Source organism: Protopterus annectens, chromosome 5.part0, assembly GCF_019279795.1.
Source record: "Protopterus annectens isolate FY-2018-M chromosome 5.part0, PAN1.0, whole genome shotgun sequence".
Classification (NCBI taxonomy): Eukaryota; Metazoa; Chordata; order Ceratodontiformes; family Protopteridae; genus Protopterus; species Protopterus annectens.
In genome coordinates this window covers 140,952,690-140,976,808 of record NC_056735.1, presented here as the reverse complement: position 1 = coordinate 140,976,808, position 24,119 = coordinate 140,952,690, and the positions used below count along the sequence as shown (strand labels likewise).

The window sequence follows — 24,119 nt, the reverse complement described above, 5'->3', positions numbered from 1 at the left end:
GGATGGCAGCAACAGGTTCTGTGTGGATCACAGGAAATTAAATAGTCACACAGAGTCAGATGCTTACCCCATGCCTAGGACAGATGAGACCTTAGAGCATCTGGATGGGGCTAAGTATCTTACAACCATTGATCTTACCAAGGGTTACTGGCAGGTGCCCTTGACTCCCAGTGCTAGAGAGAAGTCAGCCTTTGTGACTCCTTTTGGCTTGTATGAGTTCACAAAGATGCCCTTTGGGATGAAGAATACCCCAGCAATTTTCCAGAGGCTGGTAGATCATATCTTAGCAGGAGCAGGAGGGTTTTCCCTTGCTTACATGGATGATATTGCTATCTACAGCCATTCCTGGCAAAAGCACCTTCAGCATGTCAGGGAGGTGCTGGGCAGACTACAGAGGGCAGGGTTGACCATTAAGCCGAGAAAACGTCAGGTGGGTGTGGCAGAGGTCTCCTACCTAGGACATAGAGTGGGGAGTGGTATGATAAGGCCGGAACCTACCAAAATGGAAGCTATTCAGGCATGGCCTGCACCTGTTACCAAAAAGCAGGTGAGGGCATTCTTAAGGACAGCAGGGTACTACAGAAAGTTTGTTCCCAATTATAGTACCATAGCCGCTCCCCACACAGACCTGACAAGGAAGAACAGGCCAGATAAGATAGTGTGGACTCCAGCATGTGAGCAGGCATTTCAGAAGCTTAAGGAAGCTTTGGGAGGACCCCCTGTGTTAGAAAGTCCAGACTACATCAAAGACTTTGTTGTGCAGGTGAATGCTTCAAACTATGGGCTGGGGGCTGTACTTAGTCAGATTTCTTCAGAGGGAGAAGAGCACCGAGTGGTTTATCTCAGTTGTAGGCTCCAACCCAGGGAGGAATGCTATGCAGCGGTAGAAAAAGAATGTCTAGCCATAGTGTGGGCACTACAAAAACTTCAGCCTTATCTATATGGAAGAGAATTCACTGTGATGACAGATCACAACCCTCTAACATGGTTAAACAGAGCCAGTCAGCAAAAGGCCAAGTTGCTAAGATGGAGTCTGGGGTTGCAAGCATATGATATGTCAGTGCAGCACCACAGTGGGAGTAGCAATACCAATGCAGATGGGCTCTCAAGACAGGGAATGGGATGAGGTACACCCAGATAGACCTGACACTCTCAAGCAACGTTTCTCAAGGGGCACTTGAAAAGCTTGCTTGAGTTCCCCGGGGGGGGGGGGGTGACGATTGGGGAGAGATGTGCGAAGGCTGCCATCCTAGTGAAATAGAATTTAATATATAATTCTAGTAACTGTATAAATAAATGTAAAATACAGGTTTGTGTTTATAAATGTAAGAAAACACTGTTAAATGTGGAACTGCAAAATATGTGACAACATTGCACTCTACTGGCCCAGTGAAGCATGTTGTATCTTTTCATGTTAGAATTCGGCCTGAGGGTGGCTGGATGAAGATTTCATGCCCATTGTTTTAAGGCTAAAGTTTATGACTAGAATTTAGATGTGGAAGGTGCGTTATGGCTTTAGTTTCTGTTAGTATATACATGTGAAATGTCTTCTATTGTTGTAAGTTTCTGTGCAGGTGTTAGATTGCTAAATAATGCAGTTTGTGGCTTGAGAACTCAGACCAGGTGTTAAGATGATGCAATATGAATGCTGGGAAAACCTAAGTGTCAAAAATGATGGATTTTTGGGAGGGCCTTAGAGACATGTTTGTTAGTAATGTTTAAATACTATTTCTCACAAGAGACCTAGAGCATTTTGATCTGGACATCTAACTTATCAGCACTCTGCTTATGCTCACATGTAAGTTTGTAGCACTGTGATATCTTGCAGGAATAGTTGAAACTAGTAAAGATTAATTGGGTATTTTTATTTGAAACCAGACCTGTCCTATTGTATTATTTTAAGTTTCTGTGTGATCTGTGAACTCTTAGATATCTCTGTGGTGTAGTAGATTTGCCTTGTGTTTTAATTATTTATTATTAAATATTTTTAAAACCTTCTACCTGTGGCTGGTTTGTGTAGAGATGAAGTATGCTTTAGAGTGCATTATATATTTATAGAGTTTACTGTCGAAGCCCTTCCAATAAGCCTTAGACTGTATAGTCACATTACCATTGGATATTAATATTGCACAGTAATAATTGGACACCCTTTTAAGGGCCTTTTAGTAGCTAATATTATTAACTGGGTGGTGGCAGCAATTACTAATGTATAGTCTGGGTAAAGGGGCACAGCTGGAGAATCTGTGTCAGTCTTTCCCAGGAGTGTCTGTGAAGTTGTATAAATACTTATCTCAAAGTGTGTGTGTGTTGTGTCAGCTACTTGGGCAGGGACACGAAGCCCTGGTTGGACAGAGAGGGTACTGGAGGTTCTAGCTTGCCCAGTTAGGCTGAGACTTGGACCCTATAGCTGTGCCAGTGGGGAGTCTTATTGAGGACCTGGTGAGCAAGGGAGCAGCCAGCCCCAGACTGACTGTGATCTCTGTGTGCACTTAAGGGAAATTGTACTTTACTGTGTGTATTAGTTATCCTTTCCTCCTCTAGGAGACAACCTCCCTGGCATTAGTGGTGAGGATTGAGGCTCCTTGATTGCTGGGCCAGGGCACGGTCATCACAGAGGGGTACAAATAAATAATAATAATTAGAGGACAACTAATGGGAGATCATTTGTTTAGGGACAGGTTGACCCTTCTTAGCCCCAGAATAGGAAGTAAACATCTATTTAGCTTTCCTAAAGGGCTTTATTCTCTCAAAGTAGTACCTGTGTACTGTGCATATCAAGGTATGCTGAATCTTCTACCCCTTGCTTTTAAGGTCTGGAAAGAAAACTGGGAGATTGATAGCTTGATTCAGGGTAAATTCAGAAACAACTTTTGATATGAAAGGATTAGTGCAAAGAACAACCCTATCCTTGTGGAAAATCAGATAAGGTTGGCCCACTATGACAGCTTGCAACTCAGAGACTTGCCTTGCAGATCTCACTGCAATATGCAAAACAGCTTTCCAAGTGATAAACTTCAAATCAGAATGAAAGGCAGGTTCAAAGGAGACAAGGCCAATTTTTCAAGAACAAAGTTGAGATCCCAAGGAATAGGAATTTGCTTTCGAGGAGGGGTTTCAAGTGCAACACTCCTTTCATAAACTGTTTGACCACAAAAATAGACAAAAGAGGGGGATACATGGGCAAACAATTTGAGATAGCTGCAAGATGCACCGAGATAGATGCATATGATAAGCCATTCTTAAGTAACTCTCATAAACATTTCAAAACCAGAAGGCTAAACATATCAGGCACTCTGATATCAGTAGAAAACCTCTTCCACTAGTAAATATAAGATTTTCTAGCAGCAGGTTTTCTTTCCTCCTTCAATACCTGCTGCTCATCCTCATGGAACAAGTGCCTAAAAGATGTCAAGACAGAATCATCCAGGCTATCAGTAGCATTTGTCCCAAGTTGGGGTACACCAGTTATCTCTGACACTGTGTGAGCACATCTAGAGTGTGAGGAAATTGTGGTAATTGCCCTTAGCCAATTCCATTAAAAGGGAAAACCAGCTTTGCTTGGGCCAAAAGAGGGTCACTGGATATCTACAGAAAGACTGGAAATGCAGAACTGAACATTCCCATCCAAGGGAACAATAATGCTTTTGATTGCCCAGCATGTCTGCAAGGATATCTTAAACAGAAGTTTTCTGAATGTCTGTTTTGAAAGGAGGTTGTGACGCCCATACCCTGGCCCAGCAATCAAGGAGCCTCAATCCTCACCACTAACACCAGAGAGGGCGTCTCATATGAGAGGAAAGGATAGCAGATACACACAGTAAAGTGCAATTTCCCTTAAGAGCACACAGAGATCACAGTCAGTCTGGGGCTGGTCGCTCCCTTGCTCCTCAGGTCCCCAATAAGACTCCCCACTGGCACAGCTATACGGTCCAGATCTCAGCCTAACTGGCAAGCTAAAACCTCCAGTGTCTTCTCTGTCCAACCAGTGCTTTGCATCCCTGCCCAAGTAGCTCACACACACACACACACACACACACACACACACACACACACACACACACACACACTTTGAGATAAGTATTTATACAACTTCACAGACACTCCTGGGAAAGGCTGACACAGATTCTCCAGCTGTGCCCCTATACCCAGACTATACGGCAGTAATTCCTGCCACCACCAGCTAATAATTATCAGCTACCCAAAGGCACTTAAAAGGGTGTCCAATTATTACTGTGCAATCGTATTATCCAATAGTACTGTAACTAAGCAATCAAGGCTTATTGGAAGGGCTTATTACAGGATCACTTACAAGCATGCAATGTACTCTAGAGCTTAAATTATCTCTACATAAACCAGCCACAGTTGAAAGTGTTTAAAAATATTTAATAATAAATAATGAAAACACAAGACAATACTACTACACCACAGTGCTGTTCAAGAGTTCGGAGATCACACAGAAACTTAAAATAATTCAGTAGTACAGTTCTGACATAACAGAAAAACACTTAGTCTAAACTTTTCTAATTTCCTAGCTATTGCTACAAGAAAACACACTTCTAAGATAACTTACTTAAGAGAACAGGCAGTGCTGAGTTAGATGTCCAAGATCAAAATGCTTAATAATCTCTGGTTCTCACTGTTTAAATTGAAACTGCAGTTCTGCTAAACATTACATCATCTTTTACACCTTCCTGGTTCCCAGGCTACACAGAAACTGCATTTACATTCTTTTACACTTAAAGCAATAAAGGACATTCCACATGTTAATGCTGGTCATTAACTTTAGCCTTAAAACAATAGAAATAATGTGCTAGCTCAGACAGACTGACTCCAAGCTCTACAGATCAAAGGATAGATTTGAAATCATTTTAACTTCAAAAGAAAGATTTGAAATGCTTGACTTAGTTTTCCTTACAGCAGATGGCAATGTTGCCACATTGTTTTAAGTTCAACATTTCACATTTACAAATGATAGAATTATCTGCACAATTCTATCTGGCTAGGCTGGCAGCCTTCACCCATCTGTACCCAATCTTCACAGAGGCAAACAGATACACCTGAAGTTTCTCCCCCTCATCTGGACCAAATCCAGCCAGATCTCTGTACAAAATATCCACTTGTGATGGTCCGTCCAAGATCTGCTTACTCTACCTGCACTATGTTTTGCTCTGACAGGATGTATGAGGCCTGAAGCATCAGAGAATGCTGTAAGGTTAGCTTTCAGGCCATCACTGCCAACTTGCTAACAAGATATGACCTTGTACCCCCTTGTTTGTTCAGGTACCACATGACTGCAGTGTTGTCTGTGGCCAATAAAAGTGGACCCGGAGACCCTAAATGATGAAGACCTTTCAATTCTGAATCCCTGTTAACACCTGTTTGATGTTTATGTACTTTGTAGTGCCAGAAGGACCCCATTTGCATTGTGCTTGAATTCCCCTATACACTGTTCCCCATGAAAAATCTGATGAGTCCATCTGGACTGATTAAAATTTGGTTTGGAAGAAGAAGGGTAGGTATGTACTGAGAGACATCTGATCCATCCATCATTGTAACTCTTATTTCATAAAATCCAGCACTGGTACCTGTAACTCCAAGGGAAGCAGTACTGGGGCCAACATTTTTTTAAGTACCATTGAATCTTTCACATGTGGAGTCTAGCCCAGGTGTCATAAGGATCATTGATGCCACGAGGCCTAAATTGTAAGAAATTCTCTTGCAGAGGCAACTTTTTGAAGAGAAAAATCCCTGAGAATGTTGTGAACAATCAGGATTATGTCTTCTGGTAGAAAGACTATACTTTTTTCTGTGTCCATCATACATCCTAAGAAGACAATTCTTTGTGAGGGTGTGAAACAGGCCAGTTGTAGGTTCAACTTAAAATTGGGAGCAACTGGCATGTAAGCATTTTTCAAATGTACAGTCACCATGAAACAGTGATCTGGAAGAAAGGGTAGAACCATTTGCAGGGTGAGTATTTTGAATTTGTGTGCTTTTAGAAAAGGTATTTAGGTACACCAAATCTTAGACTAGACTCCAAAACAGCTCCTTTCCGGGTACCAAAAGGTTTCTGGTGTAAAATCCTTTGCCTTTTTATGGTGCAGGAACTGGTTCTATGGCCCCTACTTGCAACTTGTGAAGGAGTACCAGAGAGAACAGAGATGTTTAGTTTAGAGGGTGTGAGGGGATTTTCCCTGAAGGTAGGTAATTTGTCTTTTCACTGCTAAGCAAATCTTCACTGAATTATTCTCAGCACCCAGTTGTCAAGGTTATTTGTGTCCAAGCTGCTGAGCTGAGCCAAAGCCTGGGAGAAGGTGAAAGGAGAGCATGACAGGAGAAAAAGTGGGATGCCCTGAGTCTTGGCATAGTCATTCTTTATCAGGGAATTGATCTTTTTTGGGAAAGGAACCACTTTTGGTTTGCAAACATTATCCTCCTGCCACTTCCTATTCGTATCCTGACTCTTGTAGGGCTGGTATTTTTGTTTCTTCTGCCATTTCAAGTTGCACATCTTGTTAGGGGAGAACCTGGGAATATGAAACATTCTAGATACTCCATGCTTCAATTTATCTCTATCATGCCATTGTCTGAGAATCTGGTCCCAGTTTTTTAAATCCACAGAAAAAGTCTGGTTATGTAACCAGAAAAACATTTTCAATATAACAGAAGCGGCAGCATTTCTTTAAAATGTGCCCGCACCATCCAATACACTCCTCAAAGCATATTTCAAAACATGAATCACATTAGAAACAAATTCATTCAAATAGCACTTCTGTTCAGCAGACAAAGTCATCTAAACCGTAAGCACATTGCAAAATACATTTCCACATGAAACCCTAATAATTTAAAATTCTAAAGACCAAATTAGTACACTGAGCCAACTTTAATCTCTGAGATTATAATCAGTTTCCAATTTTATCTGATGCTGTAGGGTTAGAAGAAAAGCTGCAGATGGATCAGCTGACAAATGAGCAAAGAGAGCTGCAAGCCCAGAGTACACCCTGTATTTCCTGTTACAGTGACTACACCCTGTATTTCCTCAGAGCCTTTCTAGGTACTGGTTCACTTACCAACGGGGTTTTACTTACAGTTTTATAGACATCCTCTAAGGCCGGTAACAGAAAAGGAACAGGTAAAACATTTAGAATCTCAACCTCAATAAGATGAAAAACTCTGCCAATTTCTGGCAAAGCTCCAAATTGCTTCTAGTCAACTACATTTCTAAAAATAGATACCATATGTGGAAAAGTGAACACTTGTTTGGGTTTTTAAATCTGTTCACCTTCAGAATAATCAGACTGGATGGACTCAGAATGTTCCCTACTGTCTGCATCAGAGTACTTATCAAATTCTGTGGCACTAGACTGATCTTTAAAGAAGGTGGCCCCACAGTCATTCCAAATAGGAGTATAGCCTCTGACATTAGCTGACTATAAAACACTCTTAGCTAAGGAAACCACATCAGCCCTATACATGGTAATAACCTCGTTGTCTGTCATGTGGTAAAGTTCCTGTTTCATCTTACTATGAACTACACTACAGGACAAAATATCCAGGGATATTATGCCTGGCAAGGGTTCTCTTACTCTGAACCTCTCCGTCACCTAAAGGGTTTGGTTTTCCATATCAGAACCAGATGTTGGAACAGCCTTGGAGGATGTACCTGAGGGCTGCGGGTTTACACCAGAGGGCGACAGAGAAAAGGCAAGTGGTCTGCAGGCCAAGTTAAGGCAATGAAAAGGCAAGTGGTCTGCAGGCCAGGTTAAGGCAATAACAGATTCAAAGTCCTAGGCTAAAGCATGTTTTTCTTGAGTCTTGTTTCGTTCAGGTGCAACTGGATTTATGCATGTGTGTGTGGGAGTTGTGGGGGGGTGCTGTATCCGGATCCATCAAGTCAGGGGTAAAAACACCAACCAGAATAATACAATAACACTACTAAGGGCTGACTTAGGGCAGCAATAATAGATACTATAAGCTATGTTCCCACACAGCAGGTAGGGCTAAACTGCATAAAAAATACTGCAGAAACAGTTTGAATTGTGCTAAGACTTATTCTACAATCTGCATAGTGTAGTAAACAACACACACTCAGTCACAGTACCAAATAAAAGTAATTTGCCCAGACAGTGGCAAAAATTAAATATATGCCTTTAAATCAAATAGAAACCTTTTAACATAGCATTAACAAGTCTTTACTTAGACATTCCCTTGTTAGAAATGAAAAATATATCCACAGAAAATGCAAAAAAAAAGTAATTTGTGATAAAATCTTAACCTAAAATATCTTAAAAGTGAAGAAAAAAGTGAAACCCTGCCAAGAGACAGTACCTAATGTTCAACTGACACCACAAAACTTCAGTTTTCCAGTACAAATCATAAATCCCTTTAGGAAAACCCCATAACTGCTTAAAAGTAGTATTAAACATGCAAACAATGCAATAGTAAGTTAGAATTCCTAGTGGAATCAACAGCAGTAGGAAATAACATTTTTACTTTAATATACTTGCTAGTACAAACACACACACACACACACACACACACACACACACACACACACACACACACACACACACACACACACACACACACACACACACAAACACTCACGTACACGCACATTATCTGATTAGACAGAAAGAACTCAAAAGTATATAATAATAAAGAGGAAGGAAAATTCTCAAAGGGGTCTTATCTGAGCCTGGAAGCTGTAATTCACCAATGTAGATTGCGGAGGAGATTCAACTGTGCAAGTCCTACAGCTGACATAAAAAACTGAGTAACTCAATTTGTGTGACAGAGGAAGGCTTCCCCTGATGGAAGAGGCTTAGCCAATCCCCTATAACAGAGAGTCAGAAGAGGGTATTCTGAGCTATAGAAAGCTGCCAGTGTAGGTGTTTGTGCAGGCACAGAACGCATATATCACTGAGGCAATGTGAATGATGAATATAAAGGTCCACTTCTTCCTCTGATGCCAAAAAGGGTAGTGCTCCCTTGTATGAATAAGACATGACATGCTATAACAGCCACAAAGGATGTACCTGCCTCTTGGACCTCAGTGGATTCCCAAGGAGAAGCGCTAGAGGGACTGAGAGAAACTTATGAACAGCCTGAGGAACCCCATATGGCCACAGCAGAGTCACTCACCAGCAGCTGAGGTGAAGAAAAAGCTAATATCAAGTCTGAAGCCTTCCATTCAACTTTTCTCTTCTTGCAGATCAGGGAAGGAACAGCCAAGAAGCCAGGACCTAGATCATCTCGCTCTACTGAAAAAATGTCTGAGAATGTTGCTCTTTCTTCCTGACTAAAAAAATTAAGGTCTCAGGTAAAATTGTTTACTGACAACTACTAAAAAAAAGAAGTTATGTCTTAACATAATGTTCCATCTGTGTTGTTTATCTTCTTTCATTCATCACTGATGGGTTCAGTTCCGAGCCCTCGGAACTGAGTCGGCCTAATACCAAGCTTGCACCAGCCAAAAACTCTCGAGCTAAACTTCTACCCACAATGCCCTTCTCCCTGTTACCTCAGATCGAGTTTGCCCATGTTGTATAATTAAAGGAGAGGCCATTTCTGCACAAATGTCCTAAGTCACCACTTGGACCCAAAGTATCCTCCAGGAGCTTTGGCGGGGGAAGGAGGGTGGGAAGTGATGAATGAAAGAAGATGAACAACACAGATGGAACATTATGGTAAGACATAACTCCTTTATTTGATGTTGTTAGTCTTCTTTCCATTCATCACTGATGGGACAGAATCCCCAGCTACCTTGTGATCCTTGGGTGGCCCTTATGGAAGAATGTTCCTGAGTACCACTGAGCCGAAGGTAGCTCTTCCTCTGGAGATCACATCCAATTTGTAATGATTGATAAAAGTGTGGGGTTTAGCCCAAGTGGCTGCTGCACCAATATCATCCATAGAAGCTCTGGAATGGAAGGCTACAGACGTTGCCATAGATCTAGTAGAATGGGCTTTAATATTCTTTGGCATAGGTTCTTTTGCAAGTGAATAAATGAAATGTATGCAGGCCCTTAACCATTTAAATAAAGTGATCTTGGAGATAGAATTTCCCATTCTAGGCCCAGAAAAGGAAATGAAAAGTTGGTCAGTTTTACGCATTGCTCTGGTCCTGTCTAAATAAAATCTCAATTGTCTGTGCACATCCAGGGAATGCAGGCAGTACTCCACTTTATTAGAAAAATTCGGGAAAAATACTGGTAAGTCAATAGTTCGATTGATGGAAAAGTCAGAAACAACTTTAGGGAGGAAAGATGGGCTTGTCCGGAGTGATACTCTGTCCTTACGGAAGATTAGATAGGGTCTTTTGGTCCATAATGCCTGAAGCTCAGAAATTCATCTGGTTGACATGATGGCTACCAGGAAGAGGGATTTCCACAACAAGAATTTGAGATCACGTTTCACAGCGGGCTCAAAAGGAGGTTGAGTCAAAGACTGGGGAATTAACGTGAGGTTCCATGGCTCTACAGGCTGCCTGATTGGAGGCCTAATGTGAAAAACTCCTTTGAGAAAAGTTTTACATAAACGCAGTGAAATTAGGGGAGTACCATCCAATCCATTATGATAGTTTGAAATAGCCTCTAGGTGTACTCATATGGTAGAGGCTGTGGCTCAATCTTCAAAAAACGTAGACAGGTATTGTAAAACCACTGTGACTGGAGCTGAATATGGATCTAGCATCTTTTCCTTAGACCAAATAGAGAATCTTTTCCATTTGTCCAGATATAGTCTTCTGGTGGATGGTTTATGAGAGGCCAGAATAATGTCCCAAACAGATGATGAGAGGTCATCCTGCCTGGTAATTAATGGAAGTGGAGAAACTAAGGTGTCAGCTTGAAACTGGGCAGGTTCAGATGACTCAACCCTTGGGGGTGAGAAATTAGGTCTGGAAGAGGGTCCAGAATCCACGATCAACATAACAGATGTGGCCAAAGGAAGGGGAAGCAAACTTGTCAAGACCAAAAGGGGCTATGAGGATCACTTCGCATTTCAACCGAATGGCTTTCTTTATGAATTGGGGTATCAGAGGAATGGGGGATAGGCATATAGTGGTCCCGTGGACCAATCATGGATCAGAGCGTCCCTTGGGGACTCACCCTCTGGGGAAATAGGGCAAAGTAGCTGCTACATTTGTTGTTTGACGGGGAGGCAAATAGGACATAGCAAGGCTGGCTCCAACAGCTGAAGATTTCTGCTGCTACTTTGGGATTGAGAGACCACTCGTGAGGCAAGAGGATACATCTGCTCAGCTTGTCTGCAATCACGTTGTGGACAGTTGGACTCTCCTCAATGAGATCCTTTTTCGTGGCTGCCACCACCACCACCATAACATTGACTGGTAAACCTCTGGACCAATGTGGGTTTTCCTCGGGTGGAGAAAGAATCTTGTCGGGTCTCTGAGGGATCACCTCAGCAGAATCAGGGTTCTTCCAAGAGTGCTCTTCCATGAGCTGAACTAGCTCATCTGCAGGCGGGGTCACCCAAGAGGTAGATGGCCGAGCATGGAAAGCCTGCAAAAACACGGACTCCTCGGAAGAAGTGTTAGTGAGCTTCCAATCAAACCTCTGTTTCAACATTTCAAGGATGTCCCCAAAGGAAACATCATCAGGGGTGACTGTGGGGACCCTTCACCATCACCAAAATCCATGTCCTCTGTTAGAGACTCCTCAGGGGAGTCTACGTGTTTCCTCTTGCATGATCTCTTCCATAGGGGCTCCTCAGTGGGGACCTCTGAGGAGGACTCGTAAGACAGGGCACCCTGCAATGGGGGGTCCTGCGGCTTTCCCACCTAGTGTCCCAGGGAGGTGGCCTATGACAGACGTAGCTCAGGGGGAGAGCTCTGGGGTTCCAATGTCAGCAGAATGCTATCAGAAGCAAGGGCCATCTCCACAGCATGGAAAGCAGGTCCGCCCAAAGAGGGATGGGAGCCCGGAACCGAGAAGGACAACCTCAGAACCGGGGTCACATCCTGCTCTGTCGAACCCAACTCTGAGGATAGAGCCTCAAGCAGGTTCAGTGCAGACAGGGCTCCCAGCCCTGAGGACGGAGCCAAAGAAACACTTGGAACTGTGCCATGATCCGAAGAGCCTGCAGCCCAATCATGGGCTTAAAGAAGGACCAGTTCAGCGAAAACCAAACACCAAAGGGACAGTCCTGGAGCCCCAGTGAGGTAAACCACAGGCACTGAGACAGGGGGCTCTGAAAACGACATCGGAGTAAAAGGCTTTGGAAGCAGTATGGTCAAAGAAGGAAAATAGGATGGAGCCCGTGGAGAAGCCGACCCAAGTCCTGCAGGGGGATGGGTCTTGGAAGGAGTGGGTATCCCCCTGGCTGTCAGCAGCTGTTCCACAAGATGCACCACATCAAGTTCTGAAAGTCTCTTGGTGGATCTCGTGGATACTCCTGACAGGAAGTCAGGACGCTCTAGGAACGGACTGTACACTTGCCCTAGAAATGGGTCTATGGATGGAGAGTATCGGGTCTGTGGTGTGGAATCTGCTGGCACCGATGTTTCAAGTTTGGAGATCGGATGTAGTGGAGTCAACATCGTAGTTATTGGGACCGTAAAAGGGCTCGGTGCCGAAGGGGCACTCGGAGCCGACACGGAAGGTTCAGTCATAATTGCAGAGATAGGCATCGAAGGCGTGCACTGTGCTGAAGAGGCACTTGGTGCCAAGGTCATAGTATTAATTGTAAGGCCGATAATTGGTGCCAAAGACAGTATCAGAGCCGAAGCTGACACCGATATAGTAATGGTCATAGCTGGAGCAGAAGAGGTTGGTGCTGACGAGGCAGACTTATGCTCCAAAGATAGTTTGGGCACTTTAGATTTCACAGATTTGCCCTGGTTACCAGATGGTGAAGAGGGAACCAAATGGGACCTTTTCTTGTCCTTAATAGGAGGGGTGAGACCTCTGTCACAGAAAGGGCCTCTGAAAAAGGTGACTTAAGTAGGCCTTTCAGGATCAACTTATTCTTGCGCTCGTTCAAAGTGGGCTGACTGAAACTTTGACAAATCACACAGGGAGGTTGCACCAAAAGATGGAGCACCCCCAAACAATAAACACAATCATCATGACAGTCACTATTTGAAAGTTTACCCTTACAAGAAGCACAATGTTTGAAACCTGATGTGCCCTTTTTATCAGACATCATGAAATTTACACACACAACAACCAAGGAAGAATACTATAAGAAAATTTTAAACTCTGCTATCTCTATCTATAAACCTATCTAAATAACACAACACCTAAGAAATACGTCAAAAACACCCAACTATTCAGTTAAAAGGGAAAGAGGGAAGACAATACCAATGATGGTATTCAAGGAATACCACCAGGGTAGAGAGAAAAGGCCGTACCACCAATGGTACTTAAAAGTTTATCAAAATGGGTAGAAGCAGGAGTGAAAGCACTAAACATAACTGTACGAATATATAATTATCAATATATACCACAAAGGAGTGGAAAAGTGACAAAAAATCCTAAGAAATATCAAAAAGTTTTCTACTTAGCTGGGAGCTCAGCTGAAACGCGGCTTTACAGCTACATGGCAAACGAGATCTGAGGTAACAGGGAGAAGGGCATTATGGGTAGAAGCTTAGCTTGAGAGTTTTTGGCTGGAGCGAGCTTAGTATTAGGCTGACTCAGTTCCGAGGGCTCGGAACCAAACCCTTCAGTGATGAATGGAAAGAAGATTAACAACATCAGATCACTAGCTCAAGGCCCTAACAACAAATTTTAATAGAATAGAATAGTAGGTAGTCCCCAGTGGTTTACTCCCCTGCCCAGCTTTGAAAAAGCACTAGTCGATCATCAATTACTCAAAGCCCAGAGAGAAGACAGCTCTTTCACAACAAGAAAGTTCTGAAGGTCTGGTGTACTAACCACTGACTTTATATCACTTTCCTGGAGCTGCACAGCGGATAGTGCAAGTGGAAGGCACCCTAAAGTTTTGAAAGCTGGCCGGTCATCCAATCCTTAGTAGGTTATGTCAAATATATCTTAGCCTACTGTAACAGTGATCTAATGATGAACATCTCCTGATTCCATCAAAGCATGATGCTGTTTTCAGTAAAACCCTTTGTAAATTAAAGCTATGTACTCACTATAGCTATGCACCTGTGTTGTCCATTTTCATTCTTCCTCAATGTATGGGTTACAGATCTGACCTTGAATCTGACTCGGCCGCATTCTACAGACTTCGGCTCCAACTCTCAGGCTCCTCCCTCTACCCATAATGCTCTAGTCCATCCCCAATTGCTCAGATTGAGTTTGCTGCCTTAAAAGACATTATATATAATAGTATAAGAGAAGAGAGATAAAACCAGGAATCAAATGAGGAACTAAAGGTTCCAAACGTTCATCAGGTCACTCCAAAAGATGACAGGAAGGGAAAGGAAGATGGGAAGTTGAGGAAGAATGAAAACAGCCAACACAGATGCATAGTTATGGTGAGTACATAACTTTAATATCTGATGTTGTCCTGTTCATTCTTCCTTAACATATGGAGAGAGTCCCCAGCTACACGAATCCTGGGTGGCCCTCATAGCAGGATATTCTGGAAAACTGCCAAACCATAAGCAGCTCTGCTTCTGGAAATTATGTACAATTTGTGAGGGTGTGAAACAGGCCATTTGTAGGTTCAGCTTAAAATTGGGAGCAACTGACATGTAAGCATCTTTCAGATGTACAGTCACCATGATACAGTGATCTGGAAGAAAGGGTAGAATCATTTGCAGGGTGAGTATTTTGAATTTGTGTGCTTTTAGAAAAGGTATTTACATAAGCCAAATCTTAGTCTAGTTTCCACAAACAGCTCCTTTTCATTGTCTATGAGCATTAGACAAGGTGGTTGCTGCACAAATATCATCAATGGAAGTTCTAGACCAGAAGGCAGATGACGTAGCCATGGATCTGACTGAATGAGCCCTAGGCTGTTTTGGTAAGGAGAGACCATGTTGGAAATAAGTCCAGGAAATGCAATTAGTTATCCTTTTAGCCAATGTAACTTTAGAAATTGGGGAATCCCAGCCGACCAAGTGAAAAAGAAATAAATATCTGGTCCTTTTTTTCTGAAGTCTTTCATTCTATGTAATAAAAATGTAATTGTCTATGTACACCTAATAGATGTAGCATGTATTCACCTCTGTTAAACAATTTTGGAAAGAAGACTGGGAATTGAATGGTTTGATTTATGTTTGATTCACAGGCCACTTTTGGTAAAAAGGAAGGCTTAGTTCATAAAGCAGCCCTGTCTTTATGAAAAATAATGTAAGGGGGGTTTGATGAAAGAGCCTGGAGTTCAGAAATCCTTTCTGCAGAAGTGCTAGCAACTAAAAATGCTGTTTTCCAAGACAGGAATTTTAAGTCAGTTTTTGATGAAGGCTCGAAGGGCTTTTGAGTTAAAACTTGCAGAACTACTGTCAAGTCCCAGGGAGGTGACGGATCATTCACTGGTGGTCTGAGCACGAAGCTATCCTTCAGCAAAGCTTTATATACCCTGGAAGTAGACAGACAAGAAGCATTGTCTCCTGAGTGAAAATCTGATATGGCTGCCAGCTGTACTTTGATTGTAGAAAAACTAGCCTCTTATTTAAAAAAAGAAGCTAAGAAGTCTAATACAGAAAAAACTGGAGCAGTAAAAGGACCAACATCATTTTTTTGAGGACTAGATTGAAAATCTTTTCTATTTGCTCTTGCAGATCCTATTAGTAGAATCCTTCTGAGAAGACAAAAGAATGCACAGATTGCAGAAAACAGCCTGGGTTATCTAGCTATCAACGAAATTGGAGAAACCATGCGGTTAGTCCAAGGGCTAGGATATTGGGATGTTTTATCCCTAAGGGATGTGACAGAAGCTTTGGACTGGGGTTCAGTATTCCAAGGAGGATAATGAAGATGGGATCGAAGGAAGGGAAAACAGACTTGGCGAGGCCAGAAGGGGGCAATGAGGATAGCCGAGCTCTTCAACCTGTTGGCTTTCTGTAAGAATTTTAAAATTAAAGGTACTGGGGATAAGCATAAAGGGGACCAAAGGGCTAAACTTGGACTAGAGCATCTCTCAGTGACTCCCCCAGAGAGGGTATCATGATAAAGAACCTGCTGCATTTGTTGTTGTGGGGTGAGGCAAAATGATTGCAGCAAGGTTGACTGCAATGTTGGAAAATTTCCTCTGCCACTGATTGTTTGAGAGACCACTCATGAGGCACCAGAATGGACCTATTGAGATTGTCTGCTAGTACATTGGATTTCCATGGAATGTGGGTTGCTTATAGAAAGTGGTTGGAGGAGACTGTCCATTGCCACTCTCTCACAGCTTCTCAACACAGGTGTTAAGATCGAGTTCTGCCTCGTTTGTTGATATACCAGACTAGACATGTTGTCAGTTTGAATCGCAATGCTCCTAGAGGTTGAATATCTTGAAATGCCTGCAATGTCAGAAGGACTGCTCTCATCTCCTGGACATTGATATGCAAACTGGTCTCTTGGGGGGACCACATACTTTGGACTGTACTTCCCAAGACATGCCCCACCCCCACCCCTGTTGGGAAGTGTCTGTGGTTACTGTAGCTACCAGGGGAGAAAGGACAAAGGGGCAACCTATAAAAGTTTTGTACAAATGGATCCACCACTGAAAATGCTCCCTGCATACTCAAGTAAGCCTGACTGGATAGGAAAGAGGCTGTTGAAGAACAGACCATTGAACAGCTAGAGTCCATTGGAGAACACACATATAGTAATGTGCTAAGGGAACTAATACTACAGATGCTGCCATTGAACCCACAGCCTGCAGAACCAGTCTGGCAGGAGGAGTAGGATAAGAAATAATTTGTTGAACCTGGGACTTTATTGTGGCAACACACTGTGGAGGTAGAGAGGCAATCTGATTTATAGTATTCAGATGAGCATCAGTGAACTCCAGGCTCTGAAATGGCAATAGTTTTGATTTGGGCATGTTGACTGTAATGCCGAGAGAAAGGCACATTTGGAGCAAATAGTCTCTGGTCTGTTCTAGGAGATGATTGGTTAGAGTAGTAAGGAGACAGTCATCTAAGTATGGAAACACTCAGAATCCTTGCAGTCTCAAGTGAGCTGCCACCACTGCCATACACTTGGTAAACACTCTGGTGGCTGTGGTGCATCCAAATGGCAGGGCTCTGAATTGGTAATAACTGGCTCCCAGCAGGAAGCGCAAGTGTCTTCTGGATTGTCTGTCTATTTTGATGTGATAGTACGCATCCTGAAGTCCGACTGAGCACATCCGATCGTCATTGTGTAAAAGAGGTAAATTGGACTGAATAATGACCATTCGGAACTCTGATCCCTCACATACTGCTTCAGATTGCTTAGATCCAAAACTGGTCTCACGTCCCTTGTCTTTTTTGGTACTAAAGAGAACCTCAAGTAAGGTCTGAATCCTCTCTGGTCTGGTGGGACCTCCTGGATGACTCTTTTGTCTAACAGCTTTTGAATTTCTTGAGCTGCAGCTTCTCTCTGACGGGGTGGAATGTCAGGAAGCTTTCTTGTTTTGTAAGTTGGCATTTGCAAAAATGGTATAAAGTAACCTCTGGATATTATGTTTAGCACCCAAGAATCTTTTCTTATAGTAGCCCAGGTATCTGGATACAAGGACAAATGTCTCCTGACTGCCTCCAGAGGACAGCAGTCTGGCAGCCCTTCAGGTGTGCTGAAAGGGTCGATCCAACAAAGAATCCTAGAATCCTTGATTTTGCAGACCTCCTCTGTCATGAGGACAGCATCTTCTATTCGAACTTCCTCCTCTGCCTCTGAAGGAGTTATCTCCACATGAATTGTGAAGAGATCCCTAAGATTTCCAGAACCACATTTTCTTGCTTCCTCTTTTATTCCTTGAGAAGGATTGTTGAGGGGTAAAAAAGTGAATCCCTATGGCAGACAGGGTCTTTCCTTCCTGTTCACTGCATGAAAGCATTTCTTTCACAGAGGGGCCAAACAAGATAATTCCATCAAAGAGGGCATTAATGAAAGAAGACTTGAAAGGCTCCACAAAATCACATAGCCACATCTAGGTATGTCTCCTTATGGCAAGGCCCAAACTGGCAACCTGTGAGGTACCTTCTGCTGCATGTGAAATTAGCCTCATGGATGCATTTGTTATAGATAAAAGAGTGGCCAGCTGCAAGGATGATATCTTATAATCCTCTGGAGACATGGACTCAAAGAGAGACTTTGAGAGTTCCTTAGTCAAATCTATCTGTAATCTTGTAAAGTGCACCAGATAGTTCAAGGACCGCAAGGCAAAGGTCACTGATGCAAATAAGCAATCTGTAAATCTGTCCAGTGCTCTAGACTCTCTGTTAGAGGGGTGGACAGAGGAACTCTGTTCTAAAAGCTTCTTGGTGGCTGCCACTACAACCATTGCATTGACAGGGACACCTTTACTTCAATGTAGTCTATCTTTTGAAGGGACTAAAATTTAGTCCAGTCTGCAAGGGATCAGTTCAACAGAGTCTGATTCCTTTCATGCCCAGTGAGAGACTAAACTGATAAGCTCATTAGCCATGGGAGTTACCCAAGACATAGATGGTCCAGAACCAAAAGCTTCCAGGAATACTGACTCCTCAGGGGATGGGTTTTCTGAAGACTAACCACCTTTTTTGCTTAAGGATTTCCAAAATGTCTCCAAAGGAGACATCATCAGGTGGTAATCTGGGGGACCTTTCCCCTTCGTTGAAGTCAGTATCTTCAGTGAGGGATTCCATAGGGGAATCTATGTGCCCCCTTTTGCACATTCTCTTTCAGTGAACCTCTTCAGTGGGATGTTCTGGAGAAGTGTCAGAAGAGAGGGGTTGTTCCTCTATGGGTCTATCTGGACTCTTCTTGGTACTGGCTCTCCCTGAGGAGTAGGTCTGATGGGATCAAAGCTCAGAACCAGGGGGGGGGGGGGGTAAGGTGTAGGATCTGAGGAAGAATGAGAGATCATTCTCTCCACAACTTAGAAGGCCGATTGACCCAGAGAAGCCATGGCCAGCTGCACTGCAGCTGAGAACTCCAAAGTAGGCAAGCTATAATTTTGACCAACTCTATGTCTTGATGAGGGAGTCGGACATGAGTTAATGCACAGGCTCCAAGGGGAAAGGACATTTCCAGCAACATCGGAGTCAATCCCAGCCCCACGGATCTGACACCAACAGTTTGGCTCCAAGATTCATACCAATACAAGGGAACAGTAGAGGAACTGGTCAGGGATACAGTCGGAGTCAAAGATATGATTCTCTTTGGCTCTGACACTGGTACTCCTGGAACTCGTGGATCCTGGGCCTCCAAAACTGATGGACAAATGGAAGAAGGTGATACAATAATGTGTGAGGTGGATGGAAGGCTCAGAGATCCAATGGGAGACAGAGCCAGAATAACCTCCATCTGTATCTGAGTTCTGAGGAACTTCCTCATCATCCTAGCCACTTTTTCAGAGAGAGAGAGACTCTGGGAGGACCTGATGGATGAAGTGATCAAGTGAGGTCTGGAGTGCTTTCTCTGGATTTGTAAAAGTGGGGAATGGAGCAGTGGAGATATGGGTGAACAAGTTATCAGCACCTGAGACACACCTGAGATCAGATCCAATGATTTTGGATCCGTGGGCTGCACAGGAGGAGTACTAAATAATACTATCGGATCTGAAGCCAGAGAATCCATAGATTTCTTTGTTGGCTCCAACAAAGTAGGATATAAATATCTGCATATCTTTTGTGGTGACTCTGAGGACAATGAAATCTTCTGAGACTTTGGCGGTGATCTTTTCCTGTGCTCTGAAGGAGCCTTTGAAGATTTACTTGGGGTTTGAGCACCTGAGGAAGAGGAATATGAAGGTCGCAGTAACCCTTAAGGACAAGCTAGTTACTCCTGTCAACTGCAGCCCTAGAATTAAGTCCTGCACAAATGGTACAGTTCATATCCAAGTGTGCTGCTCTTAAGCATTAACAAATGTTTATGATTTTTTTTTTTGTTACTGAGGATCGCTTGTCTGTGATGAATAAGATCTTTTTGCTTTGAAACACTACCTGGGTTTCATGATTTTTTAAATTATTGCGACTGAGTTCATCTACTAAGTTTTAAGATCACTAGTTTCTCTGCCTTTTATTTTAGGACAGGAAGAGAACCAACAATGGTGCTTACAAAACTGAGTTAGGTAAGAAGCTTGACAAAGAAAAAACGGAAAACTAGAGGAAGGTAAGTTTAAGTATAAGGAAAAATAAGGAGAATATCAAATAAAAAGATATATAGATAAATGAACACACTTATGACTACCTAAATACTTAACTAACGCATCAAGAGAGGATCCGCACCTGTGCAAGAGAGAGGCAAATAAGATCTGAGGTTTCAGGGATCGCCTGAGGTATTATGGGCAGAATGAGGAGCTTGAGAGTTGGATCCGAAGTCTGTAGAATGTGGCCGATTTCGATTCAAAGTCAGATCCGTAACCAATAAACTGAGGAAGAATGAAAAGGACAACATCAGATCCTATTTTAAGCAAGTCCTCTTTGAACTTTTTATTGCTCTCTGATCTTGCTTTTGATTTGACAGTCACTGCTCCTCAACACAGCATTTAAAACATTTCTATAAATCTAAATTCTTTAAGTAACCATTCTTTCAGTCCATAACCAGGTATTCTCTAACACAGTATTGTCCCTAATTACTTAATCGACCAATTTTTCAGATTCACTTTTTGCTGTGGCTACCCAATTCAGTCATATATCAACTATTTTACTGTGTACACATCTGAAGAATCGGTGTCTCCGTTCACACTGCAGTGCTTTCAGGAAAACAACATGCTACAAATTCTTCCAATTTATCAGTAATAATTTTAAAATGATTCCTTCCTGAAAGTAATTCTAATGCGTTAATCCCAACAACATGCAAAAGCAAAACTATAATTTTCTCTGCTCAACATTCAACATTAGTTACAAATACTTATCACACCCCAACACTTTCCTTTTTGTGCTTTTCTTTGTAGCATTTTGTATTCCTAATAGTTTCTTTCAAATCTAAACCTAGCACCACATCTTCCATTCTGCATATAATTAACACATATCAAATGGTTAAATGAAAATAAAGCACTTTTTATTACATAAAAAATGTCTTAGAAATCAACCATCAGCTATAGTAAGAAGCAATACATTTCTAATCCTGTAGTCGAGGAACACACACAAACACACACACACACACACACACACACACACACACACACACACACACACACACACACACACACACACACACAGACATTATCTCAGGATGCAGTCAGGTACGTACTTTTGGCAAAAGATGATTAACAACACAGGAAAAAAAAACAAGTAATTGAAGATAACTGAGCTTCTCAAAGGGGGTGTGCTATGGTGGCTTTTTGTATGCAGGAGTCCCCTGTAAAGAGTCTAGAAGATTCAACATTATTAACACATAAATATTTTCTTAAGCAAGCAGTACTGCAAAGGCCACTTCAGTTTACCAGAAAAAGAAACATAATCTGCCCTCTTTGAAACTGCATCTAGTTGCTAGTTTCCATTATGCCACATTCCTCTCAGTCCTACAGCAGCACTGTTGTTTGCAGACACTGGTCCAAACAAGAAACGAAAACTGGGGAACTAACTGGGAAAAATGTAGAGATGTAGAATTCTTGACAAGAGCACAGAGTCATACATTTAGTCACAACTAAAACAAAAAACTTTATAGAGAATTTCAACATCTGATAAACAGACCAACTTATTTTGTTTTAATAATGTGCATAATAAGATTAATAAGTTACTTTCTCTTTATAAATCCACTGAACATATGTTCTACTCCAGTAGTTAATTATTTTTTTTTAAGTGTGTCTTACCTTCTCCATACACAGCTTTAGAGTCCTCAATTAAAAGAGCTTGGATTTGTCCAAGTGTATTCCTAGCTTCCTCCATCTCTTTCCAGACTAAAAATACATCTTCTTGAATACCGGTTCCTTAAAAGAAGTAAAGTTACATATGAAAAATGTGCATTAGCAGTTCAGCAAAGAACAAACAGTACACATTTCTAAAATATTTATACTTCATAATATTGGTGACTAACAAGGAAAGATCATAACAGTGGCATTCTAAAAAAATCTCTTGCATTAAGGAATATCCCACTTGCACAGAAGTATCCACCATAATAGCATAAGAACAGCACCTTTGAGAAAACATCCATCAGTTCACCACATATGAATATTCTGTACCAAATAAAAGGTTCCCCTAAACTTCATCAAACATAAATTGTTTGAAACTTCAACAAGATAAAACAAACTAGTTGAAGATTTAATATGACAACAGAAACAACAAAAAGCATTTTCTCTTCACCCCCATTGGGTCCTCCTCTGCTTTCTTATATATAATATCACCACAATCACACAACCACCAAAATGAAAAAAAAAAACAGAAAAGCCCAATAACTTAAACCACTGCCAGCACACATATAGATACTATGACATCAATGATTTTTTTATGGAGGAAATGACAATGAACTGCATTCAGGGATATGTTATGTAGTCAGCAAGTTGAAACTTTATTCACCATTGGCTAGACTAAATGAAGGGAATCTCAGATAAATATACGCTGTCTCATCCTGCCCACAGCTATATTTTCTATCATTAATGAAACAGGGCTCTACAGCTGAAATACATTTAAAATCTGTGAGGAGGGAGGGGGGCAAAAAACAATATCCAGATGTTCTGCCCTCTTCATTCCTTTAATTATTCTCTTGTATGACAAATGCAGGATGTTTTTGCACCAGACAAACAACTTAGTTTCATTACCAGTGACTTTCTAGCTTCTGGAAGAAGTTAATTATAACTGAGTCTTTATGTGCTATCTAACTATTCCAGGCACTTAAATGCAGACTACAGAGGTGCCCTCATTGATTTTAGTGATGCATATCTAAAGCAGAGTACTGCCATTGCTAAGACAGATTCCTTAGTTAGTATACTAAATATCCTCATACTTACTACCATAATGCTACAGATATAAGAATAGGCCCATTCCCAGTAATGTGATAACATTTTTTTCAGTTGGTCACTGCTTTAGTTAAACCAATGGGCAAATTAAGAAGATTTGCCTCCCTTCTGAGGTCTTATCCCTCCCATTCAAACAGTAATCTTTAACTCTGATTATTTGTCTTAGTGCAATCAGTGGTTTCTTCAGTGTCATATTTGTAAATTGCTTGTATATAACCTGTAGCATCACTTAAACGATGGATTGTTCTTTGTCAGTTACTGTTCCTGTCAATAATCATTTGTTTCTGTACAAATATCCACAACAGGTCAGCCCAAAGGTTTAGCCAAGAACACATGGGAGAGAATTGAATAAGTTTATTAAACACTTGAGAGGATTGAACGTTTTCATTGAAAAACTTCTTCAGAATCAATATACATCTCCTTTAACCATCCTTAAATACCTTCCCCCATGGTCACACATCCAATAAAATCCCACAGCAATTAACATTTTAAATTCAACACTAGGTAATTTAAAAATATACAAATATAAATTTTACATAGTTAAATATACACCCCTTCCACTAAAACAGGTATAATTACATAATACCAGATTTCAAATTATACAATGTAAGATTTAAGTTTTAAAATACTAGAAATAGAAAGACTTTCACTTAGGCCGGGGGAGTGGTGGCATTCAATCTAATCTGCCAACTTAACTCCTTTTCTTCCAGGATATCTTCCCACAGTCCCCCCCCCCCAAGGTCCTTTACTACACATTCTAACACAAAAAAAAAAAAAACAATGATCACTATATTCCATAACATGTTTGGCCAGAGCTTTCCTATGTTCCACCTTCCTAATATCCAGGCCATGTTCATATATACGCTCCCTGAATTTTCTCTTGGTTTTTCCAACATAAAAATGTTTGCATTTCAAACACTTGGCCAGGTAAATCATCTTTGTAGAATTACAGTTACTATAGGCCTTAGACCGGATGTTCATGTGGTTGACCCTAACTTGATCTCCTTCCATAATTACCCTGCATTTTGTGCAACAACCACATTTATAGGTTCCCCATTTTTTGCTACTATAAATGGGGCCACATTCAACAGTGGCATGTTCCAGAT

General features: G+C 41.7%; 1 protein-coding gene across 1 annotated transcript in view; it reads right to left on the bottom strand.

Annotated features, from left to right (window-relative positions):
• VWA3B (von Willebrand factor A domain containing 3B) overlaps positions 1-24,119 on the bottom strand; it is a 2,054,405-nt gene that overhangs the window by 1,562,396 nt on the left and 467,890 nt on the right. Inside the window, exon 7 of the mRNA XM_044071813.1 lies at positions 21,871-21,987. Within this exon, the coding sequence (XP_043927748.1) occupies positions 21,871-21,987 (117 nt within the window). The remainder of the gene's footprint in view (positions 1-21,870; positions 21,988-24,119) is intronic.